This window comes from Aspergillus tanneri (genome assembly GCF_003426965.1).
Source record: "Aspergillus tanneri strain NIH1004 chromosome Unknown AapTan_2_pilon_pilon_pilon, whole genome shotgun sequence".
NCBI lineage: Eukaryota > Fungi > Ascomycota > Eurotiomycetes > Eurotiales > Aspergillaceae > Aspergillus > Aspergillus tanneri.
In genome coordinates this window covers 166,203-185,159 of record NW_022984629.1, presented here as the reverse complement: position 1 = coordinate 185,159, position 18,957 = coordinate 166,203, and the positions used below count along the sequence as shown (strand labels likewise).

The 18,957-nt window shown below is 47.5% G+C and overlaps 3 protein-coding genes across 3 annotated transcripts; 1 reads left to right on the top strand and 2 right to left on the bottom strand.

The window, feature by feature from the left end:
- Window positions 1-1,846: 1,846 nt before the first annotated feature.
- Window positions 1,847-2,908, bottom strand: ATNIH1004_000056 (terpene cyclase; the record flags this gene model as incomplete). The annotated part of the gene is made up of 1 exon (XM_033564782.1): window positions 1,847-2,908. One exon carries the CDS (start codon window positions 2,906-2,908, stop codon window positions 1,847-1,849), a length of 1,062 nt encoding a protein of 353 aa, XP_033430539.1.
- A 1,119-nt stretch (window positions 2,909-4,027) lies between these two features.
- ATNIH1004_000055 (cytochrome P450) lies at window positions 4,028-5,247 on the top strand (the record flags this gene model as incomplete). Its single annotated transcript, XM_033564781.1, has 4 exons — window positions 4,028-4,903; window positions 4,959-5,069; window positions 5,133-5,142; window positions 5,234-5,247. 4 exons carry the CDS (start codon window positions 4,028-4,030, stop codon window positions 5,245-5,247), a joined length of 1,011 nt encoding a protein of 336 aa, XP_033430538.1.
- An 828-nt stretch (window positions 5,248-6,075) lies between these two features.
- On the bottom strand, window positions 6,076-18,803 carry nrps14 (PKS-NRPS hybrid synthetase psoA; the record flags this gene model as incomplete). Its single annotated transcript, XM_033564780.1, has 7 exons — window positions 6,076-10,797; window positions 10,855-11,319; window positions 11,376-11,730; window positions 11,785-17,197; window positions 17,254-17,391; window positions 17,478-18,302; window positions 18,731-18,803. 7 exons carry the CDS (start codon window positions 18,801-18,803, stop codon window positions 6,076-6,078), a joined length of 11,991 nt encoding a protein of 3,996 aa, XP_033430537.1.
- Between the last annotated feature and the right edge of the window lie 154 nt (window positions 18,804-18,957).

Genomic DNA, 18,957 nt, shown 5'->3' with positions numbered 1-18,957 from the left:
TTTCCATCTTTAAAGTGATATGCAAATGATCATGGAAAGGGTTATGTAGTTTCTCAAAAGCAATATCTTAATTATACTTTTGTTGTCGTAATTAAACGCAACATTAAAGTTTTGCTGTCGTAACCAAACCTTAGCCATGCACTGTGCCTAAGGCAGCCGTATTAATGCTCGCACTCCTATATTTACCGTGCTGTAACAACAAGTATGGTCACGAAGAATAAAGGTTTAAAGGCCGTTAACATCCCTCTGCAACTTAGAAATGTGTATAAATCTAATAACCATACATACTCTTTCCTAAACCAGCTTCGTCTATTACACTGCCTTAATCAAATATATCGTAAGTACTATCCCGACGGAACTAAATTGTTCATAGAAAACAGCTAAGGGTTCAATTAAGACCACACTCTGTGCAAGCTTTGACGATGTATTCAACATTGCGCGAGAAACCTTATTTGGGTGCGAAGAGTGTGGCTGCTCTTAGTAGCTTTATGGTACTATATCATATTTCACTTGTTTTACTGTCTATTATGCATGAATCCTAAAAGGGCACTTGATGTTTTAGGTCGCTGCAGCCTTTCTTAAGTCACTTATTTTACAATCTTTACCTATACCCATTGTGCAATTTTCCTGGGCCGAAAACCTACGCCATATCCTCAATTCCCATGTCTTGGCCCCACTTCGAAGTTAGTAAATACCATGAAACGACGAAACAAGTACATGAAATGGCAAAGTGGTTTAAATTGCACCGAATAAATTATTATTCGTCGGTGCAGAAGCCTGTATAATATCGCCTCTGGAGTTTTACATATACCTGCCTGAATACCGCTTGCCTTATTAAGCCCTACGCCGAATAAACCTGGGGCTGTTGCTAAACTTGAAGCAGCGAAACCAGGGCATGTGCCCGCTACCACCCAAGCAGTGAGAAGAGGGTTTTCAATGCCCCATGTAGATGCCTATTTCAATAATAATCTGTTGGAAAATCTGTAATATGTTAGACGGTTCTAGGGATGCACACGAATAAGGATTTTGCCTATTCGTATTCGTAATATTTTTGCAATTCATTATTCGTGTTCACTTAATTTCAAGGCCTTTATTCGTATTCAATTCGCAATTATTGGCAATTTTGCTAAGCCTTCATTAGTCGTACTGATCAATTGTTCAGCCAATAGTTAAATGTTGAGCGCATTATGGCAATTATTTACTTTAGATGCACGAAAGTGTTAGGAGCGCTCGGAAGGACGATAGCCATGTCCTTAGCTAAGATGCTTATGTAGTCAGATGCGAGGTGTGTTTAACGTTAACTATATTCGCGCCCTCGGGCCTGAACCCTTGAAGGCCAGCGATGAGTTCTGCAATACACGTGGTACTATCTCCCCTCCCATATAGATATTCCCATTCGTACCACTGCGAACTATTCAGCACGTTACCGACCCCACACATAACAGAAAGCCCATAACTATGACACGCCTTTCTACCGTGAAGCACAAAATATCTTCATTAATAAGTAAATAAGCTCCAAAAATCTAAAATTTATAGCATGTTGCTCTAAGTTACTATGCATGTAAAGCTGGCGCTCTTAAGAATAAATTATAACCTTAAGAAGCTTCAATGCTTTGCTCGATAAACCATAATATAAAAGGGACTACATTTAACAGCAAACTTTGGTTATGTCAGCCTCTAAAGAATCAGGCGGAAGCCTCTATAATGATAATTTTTCCACAGTGGGCTTCACGCAAGCTACAACAAATTTCCGCCTTCAAGCCCTGCTCTAGCGAGTTTACTGCTTCCAATCTTGCTTGCTACAGTGGCCCTCCCTTTTCAGTATGCCGCTTCCTCCAGGTATACTCTATTCCCTGCTCAAGCCGTCGGGCTGCGTAGGAGTCAACTCGTACCTCTGATCGTCTGCTCCTCTTATTTGAATATCATCAAGTCTGTAGCGTTTTTGGTTAAGATACCAGGCTGCATAGCCACGAAAATATTCCTCCACATTCTTAAGCATCTCCGGATGATTGGCGAGTACAGACCGAACGTTGTGCACATTGCGAGTTACATTCGCACATACCTCACGTAAAGCGTCAGCCAAACCCACTCCCTGTGTATTAGCATAGTTTGATATGTAATTCAAGCGCTCATGTCCCACAATAGACTCCTTATAAAAAGAGAGTATATCATTTGTATAGCATGTATACTCGGTAATATCTGGCACGACAGGAAGGTAGGTCTGCAGATATTTGGACTCCGGATATATTTTTTGGGGAAAGCAAAAATGGGCGTATGGTTCTGAGAAGCCTGTTTTATCCCGGAGATACTTGGGAAAGTTTACAGCGCCTGTAGGCGGCGTGATTTTCCCATCTAAATCCCTCTCCAGTATACAGCCGTTGATGAACTCGATGGCGCTTTTAATATTCACCGTATTTCCAAGGCAACCCAAGTAAGTTTGTCCTGATGCAAGAAAGTCTGCAAAGGACTGAAGCACAGGAGATTCCTGGCATTTTCCCAATAGCAGATTCATAGCAAAGTTGTCTAATGCAGATCCAAGCTCTTCAAGAACGCCTTCTATGAAGAGAACATATATGCCATGGATTGCATATTTAATTTGGGAATCCCTATCAGTGAAGGGATAGCACATGCCGATACCAGTTGACATCCATTTTGCCATTCCGACTGCCTTTTTTCGAATTGCTGGCGGCCACGGTTGGCTGTCGAAATAACTCATAATAGGCTCCTCGAGCGAGAAATCATAGCTGAAAGGCGGCATGTAGAAGTCAATAGATTGGAGAAAGTCTGATAAAATCTCTCCCAGCTCCTTACGAGAGAAATTTTCGTACTCCATTATTTCAGTCGACCTGGTCAAGTGCCGTTTGAGGTAGAGAATAACGGTGTAAGATGGGCCGCTTTCAGTAAACATAGTTATTATTCTATCCTAGTTGAAGGGCAGAAACCCAGTAATTATTAAATATTCTTTAGATACACGTTACTTGGATGCCTATGGCGCCTGCTCCCAATTCTATTCTTCAGTTTAGCAGCACATACTGCCAATATGACTTCATAGTATATATGAGGCCTGTAAAGGATAGGCTGAGAATCGGCCATGTCCGGGTCCTGAATCCTTAACGATAAACTGCGCACACGGTAACGCAAGCTACAGTATCATGTTAATGACGCGTTGATATTGTTATGACCTCATAATTGTATTGTTATCTTACCTATGGGCGTTCTATATATTACCTTGACCTACCCAACCAAGTAGATCCATCACAAGGCCATTAAGCTGCTCACAGGTGGGACGCACTATTACGATATTCTCCACCACTACCACTGTAAGAATACTGCAGATCAACAGAAGTGGCTTTGAGGATTTAAAATGACGTAGCTCTGACAAATAATGAACTTTGTCTTCCAACGTGCGTGAACTTAACTTCCAACAGCAGCAAAATACGATAGACAAATCACAGAACAGACTCCCTCCTTATCACCTGTAGGTTCCTGTTACATGGATAGGTTAGAGGTCTTTGCGCCCCCGGCCACAGTGTGCAATTGGCCGTCATTACTGATGTCGCAATGTGATGAAACAAGTGTTCAGGATCAGGTAAAGTGTGAATTACTAACCTTAATTGTACCGCCATAGGACGTACAAGACTCACTAATATATTAAGGGAATTGTCCTTCCATTTTCTACCTCATTACTGTATCGTTCTTAGTTCGAGAAATCTTTCCTCCAAAACTCTAGTTCCCGACATGATCGTTCTATTCTCAGGTCTTTTGTTCTACGCTACAGCAGTAGTCATCTATCGTCTCTACTTCCATGCGATAAGTGGTTTTCCAGGCCCTAAGTTAGCTGCCGTTACTAGTTTATATGAATTTTATTTTGATGTTATCAATGACGGTACATTTATTTGGGAAGTCCAGCGAATGCACGAGAAATACGGTGGGTGGTGCCCTCTGGTTCTTATAAACATGGCCATCTGCTTAGTTGTACTCCTTATAATGGTTAAGCGAGGGGCCCAGATAGTTTTCATGTCATTTCATGTATGCTAAGGTCAATTTAGGTCCAATTGTGCGCATTACACCTCACGAGCTGCATGTGAAGGATCCGAATTTTTACGACGAGATATATGCAGGGGCCACTAGGCCGAGAAATAGATACCTTCCCTCCATACGGATGCTTGGGCTTCCTCAATCTTCAGCGGCAACAGTTGAACATGATCTCCACCGTTCACGTCGACGGGTGCTGACAAGCTATTTCTCCAAGCAATCGGTCATGCGACTTGAGTCCCTTATTAATAAGAAGATTGAAAAGCTCCTCAAACGTTTTGAAAAGTTTCACGAAGATGGCACAGTAGTTCGATTGGACTCGGCCTTCTCGGCTCTGGCGGGTGATATTACTTCACATTATACTTATGGCTACAGCTATGACTACCTTGACCATGAAGTATTCCGAAACGACGTCAGGGAAGCAATTATAAACTTGTTGGGCATTGGACACATAGCCAAGTTTTTTCCGTTTATACCTTTCATGCTTCGAAATATTCCTCAACGTGTTGTCCGCTGGTATCACCCGGGAGCTGCACAAGTTTTGGAATTTCGCAATACTCTTCGCCGACAATCAATTGAAACACTAAGAAATTCTGGGCGTGGACATCGCGAGGATCAGACAATATTCGATGCGCTGAATGACCCACGCCTGGAAAAGCAGGAGCGAACAATCAGCCGGTTAGAGAATGAAGCGTTCCTAATACTTGCCGCAGGGACTGAAACAACTGCACAACCACTGAATGTGATTTTGTTTCACTTACTTGACAACAAACGACTATTGTCAAAGCTGCATTACGAGATGAAACAAATCATGCCGGAACTGAACAGTTTTGTTTCATGGACCTCATTAGAAAAGATTCCTTATTTGGTTTGTATCCCAGGAATGAGTTTAATAGGAGAGCCTATTAAATAACGAGCTACAGAGAGCAGTAGTCTACGAGGGTATTCGGCTTGCCAACGGCCCAATGAGTCGACTTCCACGTGTTGCGCCGAATGAAGCACTGAAATACCAAGGTTGGGTTATCCCACCAGGTGTAAGTACTCACGCTACAGTGTTCGGATATGTGCTAATGGCAAGCAATTGCTGGCAAATATAGACTCCTGTGAGTGAGTACGGATACTTCGTACATAGGGACGAGAATATCTTCCCAAATCCGCATCAATTTGATCCCGAGCGCTGGATCGAATCTGACAATAGAGGGGGCCATTTAGAGAATAAAATAGTGGCATTTTCAAGAGGTAGTAGACAGTGCGTAGGGCAAAAGTGAGTTTCTTTCTCGTCCCTCTCTCGATCTATTTCCCCAACTCCAAAAGCAGAACGGTGACCCATATTTATTCATGCAGCCTGGCCTTTGCAATTCTATATTTGACGATAGCCAAAGTTGTGCGCCGTTTTGATATGGAGCTGTATGAAACCAGTTCTGCAAATGTTGAGCCAGTTCGGGATAAAGTGTTTGGGGTGCCAAAAAATCCAACTGACGGAATAAGGGCGTCTATAACGCACGTATTTCAATAAATGTGTTATGGATGTGGCCAGAGTATCGGAGGAAATCTCAGTGTATACAATTCAAGCATGCTATGGCTATTGAATCGTGCGGGAAATTGAAACAAAATATGGGCTAAAATTCTTGTTTAACTGCAATATACACCCAGTCTAAATTCTACTTCCCCCCTATTGAGGGCCCGTTTTCTCATCCCATGATTTTGATTTGTCTTCTAAATCTACTAAATCTGTGTCCACTGGATTTATTGTTTCTCCCAAATCTACTGAATCTACTATGTTAGGCCATTTTCACTACCATTTCGATTAAATCCGCTATTTTCAATAAATTTACAGTTCCTAGGATTATGATTTGTGAATACTTTTCTCATAAAAAAGTAAAGCTTTGCAGTATTAGAATGTTTAGGTTTACGTAGATTATTGCAAGCCGAACAACTGGAGCAAGCGCGAAACGCCTTTTATATTTATACACATAAGAGAATAAGAAACAAAACAAAGACGATCAATTTAATGCTATATCTCTAACATATACTACTATATTAATTAGTCCCAGGGCTCTTCTGCAGCAATGGGGCTCTGATCACGCCTTTGGAGGCTACTAAAAACGAGCCCAAAACCTCATCCAAACCGTTTTCCATTGCGCCAGTAACCCACTCATGCAACGGCAAGACTCTGAACGACCCAACTGCCGAACCTTCCAAGTGCTGCTTGAGTTGATCCACCGGAACAATGACCTCGCCGCTCTGGTGTACGTAGTTTAAGGTGTTGCTGGATCCTGTTTTCTTTCCATCTGCGCTTGTTACAGTGCAGTTCGCAATCTCCTTCGATATAGTATCGATATAAATGAAATCAAATGATCCCGTGGATCCAGCCAAGTCAGGGACGGCTTTCATCAACCTAGAGTACCTCAGCACGCTGTGCACAATGTCCAGAGCCGGCACATTGTCACCAGTGATGCTGCTAGGCCGATGGATCCAAACTTGCGCTTGGAAGCGCCTGTGAACTTTCTCGAGAATCACCTCACTTGCCCACTTGGACGCTACGTAACCCTCTGAGCCGTCGACCGGTGGGAGGAACGCTGCCAAAGACGACGCGGACTGCACTTCTGCGCCGCTGAGGCGCGCAACACCGGCCGTAGAGATGTAATGAATCGGGATTTTGCTGCACACAGCCAGGCGGGCTAGTTCAATCGTAGACAGGACATTGGTAGCTCGTAAGCTGCGGTAGTTCTTCATGTGCGACACTTCGGCCCCGTTATGAATAATGACGCTGACATCGTTGAACAGCTCATCTACTTGCGCTTGGCTCATGCCTAGATTGCGTAGCGCGAGATCACCGGAGTGTTGCACGATCTTTGGCGAATCCACGCTCAGTTGTCGAGGCTCGCCCTGGGCATTGACGCGGATTGCTGCGCAGTGGACACGGGCAACCTGGGGAAGCTGAACCAGCTGGCGTAAAATACCAGTTCCCAAGAAGCCTGTGGCTCCCGTGAGGAGAACGGAAATACCCTCTGAATTGCGAGGAGGGGTTTTATATCCATTCGGTGATACGAAAGCCTTATCATCCAGCTCTGTTTCTTTCTCCCAGTCGATCTGGGCAAGATTTGAATTGCCGGTGATTTGCGCAGCAAGAAGCTCAAGAGTACTAGTTTGGAAGAGCTCCGGTAGGGAAATGTCCACCGCAAATATTCGACGAATCTCAGCCTGAAGGGATAGCAAAAGCAGCGAATTGCCACCAACGGAGAAGAAGTCGGAGTTCCGATAAATAGGTGTAGACGAGGAGATCTCACCTAAGACACTTCTCCAAACGTCTCGCAAGCGCACCTCTTGCTCTGTGAGCTGGTCGTTGTTCTCCTCGTCGAGAGAAACCTCCGGCAAAGGCAAACCCGCCAATTTGCGGCTGTCGAGCTTACCCCTTTCTGTTAGTGGGAGTATATCCAAGGGAATGATGACCGCCGGGCGCATGTAAAGTGGAATCGGAAGCTCCTGGCTGAGTTGGCGAAAATAAGCTTGTTTGTCGTGAACTTGACAGGTCCTAGAGAACACAACGTATGCGACAAGTTGCTGGTTGCTTGTATCATCACCTCGGACTAGAACAGCTGCATCTACGAGACTGCCGCGCGAGGCTCGGACGAGGGCTCGGGATACGTCGTCCAGCTGGATGCGCATACCTCTAATTTTCACCTGGCCATCTCCATCCACGCGTCCGGACATCACAATGGAGCCGTCGGAGAGCATTCGGCCCTTATCGCCTGTGAGATAAAGCCTGTCCCAGCCCGAAGCTCCAGTGAAAGGGGTCTGATGCTTAAACTTGCTTTCGGTAAGTTGAGGCAGGCCAACATATCCACTCGCGACACCCGGTCCACTGATCGCGATTTCGCCAGGCCATCCAATGGGAACAGGCTTGCACTCCTCGTCAACAATGTAAGTTCCGTAATTAGCAATAGCCTTCCCGATCGGAATGCTGAAGTCAGCTGAGTTGACATCACTGAGCGATACTTCATGCATGGAAGAGCATATAGATGCTTCAGTGGGACCGTACGCGTTGATGATCCTCAAGTCATGCCTGTTGAGCCTGTGGAACTGGTCTAGGAGATTTGTCGTGAACGCCTCCCCTGCGACCATTGCAAGACGCCATGAAGAGCATGTACGGAGTTCTTCATAACCATACTTCAACATCGATTGCATCTCTGAGACAATGAACACGCTCAAAGTGACGGCCTCGCGCGTCATCAGAGCAGCCAATTCTGCCGGGTGACCGCAGTTATCACCCATGATCAACATCCCGCCGTTGGCAAGCGCGATGAAGATCTGATAGATAGCGGCGTCGAATCCCTGTCCGCTCTGTTGTAGCACGACTTCTTGGCCTAGTGAAACCCTCTCGGAAACGCCGAGGATAGGAGCTCGAATGTTGGCATTGGTGAGTGGGATTCCTTTCGGCTTGCCGGTCGAACCGCTAGTATACAAGATCATCGCAAGGCTGTCTAACGTTGATACATCTTCAACCTTTTGTGTCGTTTCCTGTGGTACTTCATCGAGAGTAACAAGTCTGATTCGCTGAGCGCGTCCAGAAAGTCTGTAAAGCTCCCTGGCCCGTTCTGCGGTCGCCGCATGGTAGAGTAGGATTGTCGAACCAGACTCTTCCAGGATATCGCGCAGTCTTTCATCCGTGCTGCGGATATCTAGAGGTACATAGGCTGCGGCAATGCAAAGAATCGCGAGGATTGTGGCAATCGTGTCTACTCCTGGGTCAAGCAGCACACAAATGGGCGATATGGATGCTGTTCCGGTACTCAGCAACGCCGTCGAAATAGCGTTAGCCCGGTCTGAAAGCTGTGAATAGGTTTTTGTATTTCCGTTGATATCCTTGACGGCTAAAGCTTCGGGATCTCTGTTTACCCAAGTATTGATAATCTTCGAGAGAGTGCTAGCCGAAGGGGGGGCAAGCTCTACCTGAGGTCCAGTACCGAGAGCGACAGCCTGCTGTGTCAAAATCGTGTCAAACACAGGGACGCTACCTACCGGGCGGGAAGTGTCTTTGGACAGCGCAGCGAGCAAGTGTGTATATGTGTTCGCGAGCAAATTTGCTCCTTCCTGGTCATACAGGTAATCCTGTAGGGAGAAAGTGAGCATCGCTGTGCCGTCGTCTAGCTCATCAACGGACACCACAAGATCGAAAGGATTCTTCGCGTCGGCGTATTCCAGGAACTTCACATCCACCCCCTGCATCGGAGATGTCCGACTTGCTGCCATACGGTAGTTAAAGACAACCTGGAAGAGCGGCGTCTCAGTCGTCGACGCCGGGATGCTACATGCTCGTAGAATCTCCTCGGTTGGGACGCCGGTCTGCGCGAGTGACGCATAGGCCTTGGTTCGGGTGGTCTGAAGCACATCGCTAAACGTCTGCTTGCTATCGACTCGGAACAGCATGGGTATGGTTTCCAGGAAAAACCCTACAGTGTTGCTGAAGCTCTGGTCGGAACGGTTGGCATCTACCATGCCAATACACATCTGTTCAGTATTCAGCAGGCGGTGGAGGAGGACTTGGAAAGCTGAAAGAAAGAAATGAAATGAGGTAGTCCGAGAAGCTTGGCTCGCCTTCTTCAGTGCGCTCACTACATCTGCACTAACGTGGGTGACAACATCTCGAACCGCGTACTTCGTCAAGGACTTGCGCGTACTGACTTTAGCAAACGGGAAGAGCGGCAGTGGGTCAACCGGCTTCTGAAACTCGTCCTGAAAAAATTTGAGTCTCTCCGCATATGCTCCGTTGGACATGTCCCGTTGTTGCTTTAGAGTGAAGTCAATGTACTGGGTTGGCAGGGATTTGGGAGAGGATAGTAATGTCGGGTCGTTGTAGAACTTGGCCAAGTCTCGTTGGAATATTTGCCAACTGACGCCGTCCATGATTATGTGGTGGTATCCAAAGATGATGGTATGAGAATCAGCGCTGTGTGACAAAACGGTAGCGATGAAGGTATCTCCCTTCTCTAGGTTGTAGTGATATTTATGAGTCCGCTCGAATTCTCTCTTGGCATCTGCCGTGTCACTGATACCGGGAATCACCTTCAGTTTGAATGTCGGTTTCTCAAGTATGCCCTGCATGGGTTGTCCGTCTTGCTTGCTGGTAAGGAATATGGTGCGCAGGGTTTCGTGATATTGAGTCACGGCCTCTAAGGACTTTTCCAACTTGGACATATCAACCCTTCCTAAAAGTGCATAAGATATGGTGCAGTTTAAGACAGTATCATCGTCCAAGTACTGAGACAAGAAGTATAGTCGTGATTGGCCCAATGACAATGACTCTGTACGGAGGGGCACTGGACGAGGGGACTTCTTGTTTACGACGTCCAGAGCAACCACGGGGCCTGAAGGCGAGGCAGGTTGACCACCTCCAACAGAGTCTAGCTGAGTGGATGATTCCGAAGATATAGATGAGCTTGAAGTATCATCTGGTGGCGAACTGTCAGATGATACTTCCAGCGAATTCGTCTCCGGGGATGGGGTATTCCAGTCGCGAGAGCTCAGAATCGGAGCAGCTTGAGCTTTAGGTTCTGCAGCTTTGGTCTGTTTTCCTTCGAAGGACAGAGATGAGACCACATCACTGCATATCTGCTTGACGGAAGATCCTCCGAGAATCTTCAATATCGGGATATCGTAACCGGCCTCTGAGAATATCCAGTTCCGAATCTCCACTGCAACTAAAGAGTCAATACCGAGATCAATGATCGGAACATCTGTATAGATATTCTCGATAGACAACTATTTTATCTTTGTCAGCCACAAGAAATACTTTTCCGCGCCGGAAACACTGCTCACCTTAAGCGAGGATGACAGGTACGTCAAGAGAGCTCCTTCCATAATCTGAAGGGCATCATCTGGTCCACTGGCATCCGCGAGCTTCTCCTTCCAAGTTTTTTGAATACTGTTTGCAGAACCCTGGCGTGCTTCGGAGGAACCAATATCTGTTATGAGATGTGAGAATCGCAGATTCTTATGCCAGAATGGGCTATTCCCTGAACCGGTATTGTAAGTCTCTAGTCCCGTCACGACTTCTGGAGACTCGTCGCTTCTACCGACGACTATTGCTTCAGCTAGAAGGTGATGGAGGTCGCGTTCTGAAACGGGCATGTAATCCAGCTTTCGCAGGGCAGTCTCCATCGCGCCCATGCCCTCATCGCCATCTGTCCTTTGAATAACACCGATGCCGATTACCATGCCGATGTCGATCACTGACGCAGGGAGATTGCGGGCTCGCCTTTGCGAAGCCAACCCAACCATAAACTAAAGGAAATCAGCCAACCATAGAGCTAATTAGCTCAAATGCTTGTTTAACTTACGTTATTCGCAGCAGCGTAGTTCGCTTGGCTTCGCTGCCCAGTTACCGCAGAAATCGAGGAGAACAGAATGAAGAAGTCAAGGTCGTCATCGGAGAAAACCTCATCCAAATTTTTCGAGCCATCGACTTTGGGTTTTAGTACTTTCTGAAAGCTGTCATAAGGCATATCAGCAAAGAGTTTATCTGCCAACAGCATTGCACCGTTAGCCACGCCACCAATGGGTGGCATAGTGCCGAGAATGCGAGTGCGGAGCTCCGCAAGGTCTTGTTTTTTAGTAACATCTGCTGCCTCTATTGCAATGCTGGCTCCTTGTCGTTGTAACTCATCCTTCCAAAGTGCCTCCTTGTCGGGGTTCCTGTAACTATTAGTAAAGCTAGATTCAACTGTGGTCCTAAACAAAAGTACGTACCGACTCGTAACCACAATATGCCGCGCACCGTTGCAGACCATCCAACGGCACATAGACTGACCAATTTGCCCACTAAGGCCCATTAGAAGATAGGTCTTATTTGGGGAAAATAGGTGGCGAGGGTCCACGGGCCTGTGGGTTAGCGTGATCATCTGATCGCCTGTCCAGTCAACGACTGCGGCATTTGTATGTCTCTTAACCCCTTCGTTAACTAAAGCAGAGGCCTTGACTACAGTGGTACTGTCCATTATTGTCTGCAGTGACAAAGGAAGACTCCTCACGGAATTCAAGGCTTCAAATAGTACTTCATTTGGTACGAGACCATCAGTGTCGAGATCGTCGAAAGAAACAACAGGGGCGGTCGTTGGAAGGGCCTGTTGGATAGCTAAAAGTTTGCGTGCATCACCTCCATGGCCCAAGATAATGAGTAATCTCGTTTTAGAGGGTATAATTGATTTTAACTCCTTCCTTGACGTGTGCTGTCCAATCTCTATGCAATTACTAGGAAGGCCTCCACGAGTCGACTGTGCCTGGTAGCTGATGAACGCGAAATCCTTATCCGACACGTTCTCACGCCTATTGAGAGTGGCAGCAAGATGTGCATCAGATCCGTAAAGCAGAGTGGTGTATCCAGAGGGCATGGACTTCTCGATGACTCGGGACCTAACCTCATCTAGCACGCGGATAAACAGAGGGAGAGTTGTTGTATCCTGCAGTGTTTCGTCACCAAGTCGAATAGTCCACTCGCGTGGCACTGTGATGACGGACGAGTTGCAATCTGACAGTGCTAAGAGTCGCATTCCTTCTTGCGTGCGACCAATGCAGCAGAACAGCTCTTTCTCGTGGTAGTTGGGCATGGCGGGATCGATGGAGCAATACTCCACTCTCAGTGTGATCTGGTCCGAGCCCATGGAAACCACAGCGAGGTTTGAACGATGAAGTGCCTCCTCAGCTGAGTACACAACTTCACCCGCATTGTGCAGAGAACGAATGATAGTTACAGGCTGTGTCCTAACAAGAGTTTGGGTCTCCACCTTTCGTTTAAGAGAGTTGAGGCGATTATTGCGCTTCCTGTCGGGAAGAAGCCTTGGAATAAGTAGGTTGCCATTCTCGACCGCAAGTTCCGGCTCAATGTTCCACAGATGCGACTTTTTTGGACCGTCGTCTCTAATGGCTGGGCCTCCAATAAGTCGCAGGAGGCTCTCTGCAATAACTATCTCGCCACCGTCGAGTGTATCCAAATCGAGGAACTGTAGAAGCTTTTGTGGGTTTTCGGCTTGGAACGTTCGCCCAAGACCGATCGTTCCACTCTGGTAGGGGGCTACAGATCTTGCCCCTTGAGTGACCCAGAGGACTGTCCTAGACCTCTCGAAAAGCAGCTGTAGGCTTCTAAATGTAGTAGCGCTAAGCCCCTCGAGCACTGGGTGATCGAGTTCAGTCAGACTAAGGACAGTTTCAATCCCTTCGGTTTCTTGGCTTTGTAGGTCAGCTAGAGATTCAACATTAATAATCTCTCCATGCCAGGAGTGAGACAGCTTAGTCTCAATAACCCTAAGTAAATTGGAGATTTTGGGGGAGGAACCACCCAAAACGAGCAGTTTTCCGTTCATTGCAATGGGTAACTTCGAGGCAAGTGGAGCTCTTAGAAAGCTGATTTGGTCGTCCAGTGCCTGCGACACGACAACAGAGAATGTGTGCTTCTCGGGAACGTTGTCAAGTGCCATGGAATCAACGCCGGAGAATCCAACATTCTGAAGGACACTGTGTGTTTCTTCGCGGGTCGCGTTTATTAATTTCGGCTGGGTACATCCGTCATCGCGCACTGGGGGTGGAGCTGATGATAAGAAGAAGGGAAAGCGAAGTTGGTCACCAGTCGCCGCCATCATCAAAAGAAAGCCCCCTGGCTTTACCAGACTTCGGATCGTCTTCAACGCGGCTTCCTGGTTCTTGAAAGCCTTGTGAGCAATAACCACGTCGAAAGAGCCGGCCGCAACAATATCATCCACGTTTTCGTCCCCGTTTTCAACGTCGAGAAGTCTGAAGTCGACTCTCAATTGATCCGAAATTAAGTGCGCCTTGATCTCTTCGATAGCCTTCGCTGATCCATCCACAATAGTGTATGAATCTAAGGCATGCTCAAGTTCTTGGCATACAGAACGTACAAGGTTGGCTGAAGATGGTCCAACTTGGAGAATTCTCAATGTCGAATACTGGTGGGATATTTGTTTGACTGCGCTCAACATATGCTTGTGAACTTGCGCAAATCCTAGCCCTTCGTTGTGCCATCGGGACACAAGCTCGCTCAACGAAGTTGGTGCTTGCGCGCCGGCCGGGACGAGTGCCGATGAGTTATTCAAAAGTTGCTCGCCTATTGTTTTGACTAACACCATGTCTATGTGCTCTCCAAACTCCTCCAGGATAGAATGCAGCTCAGATCGAGTTAGTTCGTATGCACAAGTAGCCGTTTTCTCAATCAAAGCAAGTAAGCCTGGGCTTTTCTCGACTTTTTCGTGGAATGATTTGTCCGCCCTAAGCCTCGACAGGTAGTAGTGAATTACCTTTTCACAGGCATCAATAACCTTCAGCTCATGTGGAGAGGTAACTTGCTCTGTTTCGAAGGCAGCTCCGGAGAGGATGTCTCGTTGCCACACCGTTTTCAAGTAGAATAGCCTGTCGTCCTTCTCCGTAGCAGGAAGGAAGGAACTCATGGTGAATTCTTCTATGCTCACTTCCAATTTACCTGTTTTGGAGTTGTAGATACTCATATCACCGTTAATCGTCGGCAATGTTGCTTGGAACCCTGGTGTTAACTCGGTAATATGTGCGTCGACGGTCACCGAGGCTGGCTCATCAGGAGCGATGCTTGAGATCGGAGCAAATGTCATGCGGCCGATTGTTGTGGGCATGAATGCTGTCCATAACGAGCCATCTCGAGGAGCGGCAAATGCAGCGAGAAACGTCTGGAAGCAGGCGTCAAGCCAAGTCGGGTGAACTGGAATTGACTTTCCCACTTGTTCATCTATCGCGACGACGGCAGATGCCATATCCATCCTCCTCTCCACAGAGGTTATAGCCCTGAAGGGTCCGGTGTAACCCAGCCCAATCTTGCTTAGTGATTCATAGAACTGGTTGATATTGACCGGCAACAGATCAGACTGCGGCTTACGCGGTCTGGAAGGAAACAAGGCAGAGGAGTCAGGCTGTTCGCTTGCAATGGATATACGTATTTCTCCTGTAGCAGCAGTCCTCATCTGTCCATCCTCCACTGTACCCGCGCTGAGACTGAACTCTGCCCGGATAAGGTCGCTTTTGCCCTTAATAGAGTCAAGATCACTGCGCACAGATAGCAACGTCTCAGTTCCTTCAGACGACTCATTCAAGACGATTGGCCGCAGGATCGTGATGTTCGACAGCTCTATACTTTCTACATTCTTTCCTCTGCCAAGAGCCCTGGCGGCTTCCAGGGCCATAACGCAATATGTAGCCGCAGGAACGATGATCTGGCTTTGTATACAATGGTCCCGTAACCAAGGTATCTCGTCTAGCTTAAAAAAATTCCTCCACCTCGGCTCATAGTCTGTGTCATCTGGAGTTCTGCTGCCAAGCAGCTCATGAACCCGGTCCACTCTGGATCTGACCTTTTTATTGAGTCTGGACTCCCGGTACATGATCTGCTTATGATCCCACGGATAAGTTGGTAGATCCGGCAAAGGGGTCATGTCTATGTGACTATTGCTTTTTTCAAACGTGGATGAATAGTCGGCAAAGTTGACACAAGTAGGTCCAAGGTGTGTCCAAACAAGACCGAGAGCGTTACTGAATGCCGTAATGTCATCCGCCTTTCGGTCTAAAACACCAGCATAAGGGACTTCGTAGCCAAGCTTGGTCCTCATAGTCTCAAGTGTCGGCCCTCTCAAGGCTGGGTGCGGTCCGACTTCCAGGATAAGATCCAGGGCTCCTCTGCCATCATCCAAAGCCTGCTCAAGTGCTTGTGAGAACAGTACTCTTCCAATCAGATTGTCTGTCCAGTATGCTGCCTGCATATCGGTATCCTGGTCAGAAGTAATTGTTCTGCTGTCTTCATATACGCTCGATACCCATGCAGTGATTCCGTTGCCGTTACCTACCCGAATATCGCAACTTTCGAGTTGAGTAGTATAGGGCTCCGCACAAGGTAACATATGTGATGAATGGTAGGCTGTGTCTACCTTTAGCACGCGATTGAACAAGCCTTCATTGTCAAGCATTTCCTTGGCTGCAAGAACAGCGTCTTCATTGCCAGAAAGCGTTACACTTTTGGGTGAGTTACTGGCAGCTACTGTTAGACGGCCTTTCATCTTAGCGGATGAACAGAAACTAAGCCCCTCCTCATAACTAAACCCGACAGCAATCATCGCCCCCCTCTTACCATCTGGACCAATGGCGAGCTTGCAAACAATACCGCGGTAATAGGCGATCTTCACTGCGTCCGTTGCAGAGATTTTACCGGCAGCATACGCAGCAGGAATTTCGCCACCTGAGTGACCGACCACGGTGTGGAAAGTGATGCCTGCTTCAGATAGTAAACGAACAAGACCCACCTGAACGGCTGCACATATAGGCAGGGAAAGTTCAGCTTCACTCAGTCGAGACACTGCGGGCGGTGCCATTAATTCTCTCTTGAGAGACCACTCCGGCCCATCGGGAAGCTGTGCCAGTGCCTGCTCCATGATCTCCATGGTCTCTCTGAACAGTGCACACTTTTCCATTAGAGTTTGCCCCATACCCGGCCACTGCGCTCCCTGTCCCGTAAATATGCCAAAAATCCGAGGGCGTCTGTTCTCATCGAATTCGATAACAGGCGGACGAGTACCGATTTCCGTACCAGGGCTCTCACGGACTTTCGAGAGTTGTTTCTTTATTGCCTCGAGTAGGCCTGCTTTCGATGTCCCGGGGAAAGCTATTCGAACCGGAAGGGTTGAACGGCGCGAGTTGAGAGTCATCGCCAGGCGTTGAATAGACACATCAGTATTCTCCAGATAGTGTGCGTATTTTTCTAGCATTGCGACTAGTGCTGATTCGGAGCTAGCCGAGAAAACAAGGGGGGTTGGAGTGAAATCAACATCTGTTAAAGCAGAAGCCCGGAACTCGCGTGGTGCTTCCGGCGTTCCCCATGGTCCATGATCATGGATTTCGGGAACGTAACTTTCCATAATTGCGTGGCAGTTGGTACCGCCTGAGCCGAAGCCATTGACACTCGCCCGAAGCGGCTGATTTGGAGGGACTGAGGGCCACTCTTGAGGACTTATGGGTATTTGAAGCTTCTTATAGAAAGGCCTTACGCTCGGGTTGAGAGTATGAAGATGTTGGTTGGGCGGAATGGTCTTGTGTCGCATAGCCAGTAATACCTTCAACATTCCCGCGATACCAGCAGCTGTGGTGCCTAAAGTCAGCCTCAGGCGTATGTAATAATAGGATTCAAATACATACTTCCTTCTGTGTGGCCAATTATTGTCTTGACTGAGCCTACGACAAGAGAGGGCCAATCGTCATGCTCGTAGCCAGGTGGAAAAAATGTTTGGCTGAGGGCAGACGCCTCCCTAGGGTCTCCAGCTTGTGTTCCAGTACCTGCATTGCACAACTAGTTAGCCATAGTATTGCATTACAGTAAGATCTCGTGGATCAAACTCGACTGTTAAAGTGATGAAACCCACCATGTGCTTCAACATATTGAGGCCGATCTTCGACTTTCAAAACATCCAACCCTGCATTCTTATAAGCTGTGCTGATCAACGCTGCCTGCGCCTCGGCACTAGGCAGCGCGATTCCTTTCGTACGACCGTCCGAGTTTACACATGTTTCTCGGATTATTGCATCAATCCTGTCCCCGTCCTTAAGAGCTTGAGACAGTGTCTTCATAAAGAAAGCACAAATGCCTTCGCCTCGGGCATATCCATCTGCGGCCGTGTCCCACATTTGAGACTTGCCTGTCGGCGAGAGTAAGTGAAGACTTGTGGCCGCAAGATACGCATCGGGCCCTAAAATCAAATTGGAGCCCGCGACGCACGAAATCGTACACTCTCCATTCCGTAGACTTTGAACACCAAGATGGACAGCCGCTAAGCTTGAAGAACACGCTGTGTCTACCGATATGGAGGGACCATGCCAATCGAAGAAGTACGATAAACGATTAGAGAGCAGTGCGCGCGACGTTCCCGTGATCATGTACTGAGACATATTCTCAACATCCCGTGTTTGGGTATCTGTATAATCAGCCGACATAGCGCCTACGTAGGCGGACGTCTGGCTTCCTTTGAGTCCATGTATCGTGAGTCCTGCATTTTCCATGGCCTCATAGACAGTCTCCAGCAGGAGCCGCTGCTGGGGATCGATCGCCTCCGCCTCTCGGGGGGCAATGCTGAAGAATCCGGCGTCAAAGAGTCGTGGGTCCTCTTCGATGAAATAAGACTTAGTGACATTTATGGCGCCATGACGCTCGCCATTTGGGTGGTAAAAGCCATCGGCGTTGAAACGCGATTCTGATGGGACCGTCTTAGATAAGTCTCGCGGTGAGTGCAGCAAATCCCACAACTTTGAGGGGGAAGTCGAATCTCCTGGGAATCGACATCCGCTACCGATGATCGCTATGGGTTCTTTGGGCGAATGTGTGTATGCCATGGTATCTGAGTCAAAAATAGGATAGGAAGAAATAGGAGTTCTCTAACGAAACATTGGCGTTTAACGGTGGAATGCAGTCAACTTGCATACGCAGAGTCGCGTATAGACTTATATCCCTGCTCGAGCTAATTGTCAATTAAGTAATATTAAAAATTTTTTAAAATTCATACACACGGTAGGACAGCGACTTAGCAAATGAAGATAGGGTGCGAAATTTGACAACTCGACCGATCGATCGGTCAGGGCCCCAGCGGGGACATCGTCCTGCCGAATGGTTCGGAAGCGGTACCTTTACCCAAATTAGGGTTATTTTTGTTCGAAATAGCTCGTACACTAGCACACGCGCCACGCCGGGGCATCATTGAAAGCGCCGAATAGGATCCATCTTCCTGGCCTAAGGAGGACATAGTATCGCTAACAGAACTGACCTAATACTCGCAGTCAGTATTCGTTCCAGGTTGGCACTCTCTCATGATTCCACTCACCTTCTATCATCCTCAATGTCAAGGTACTGAT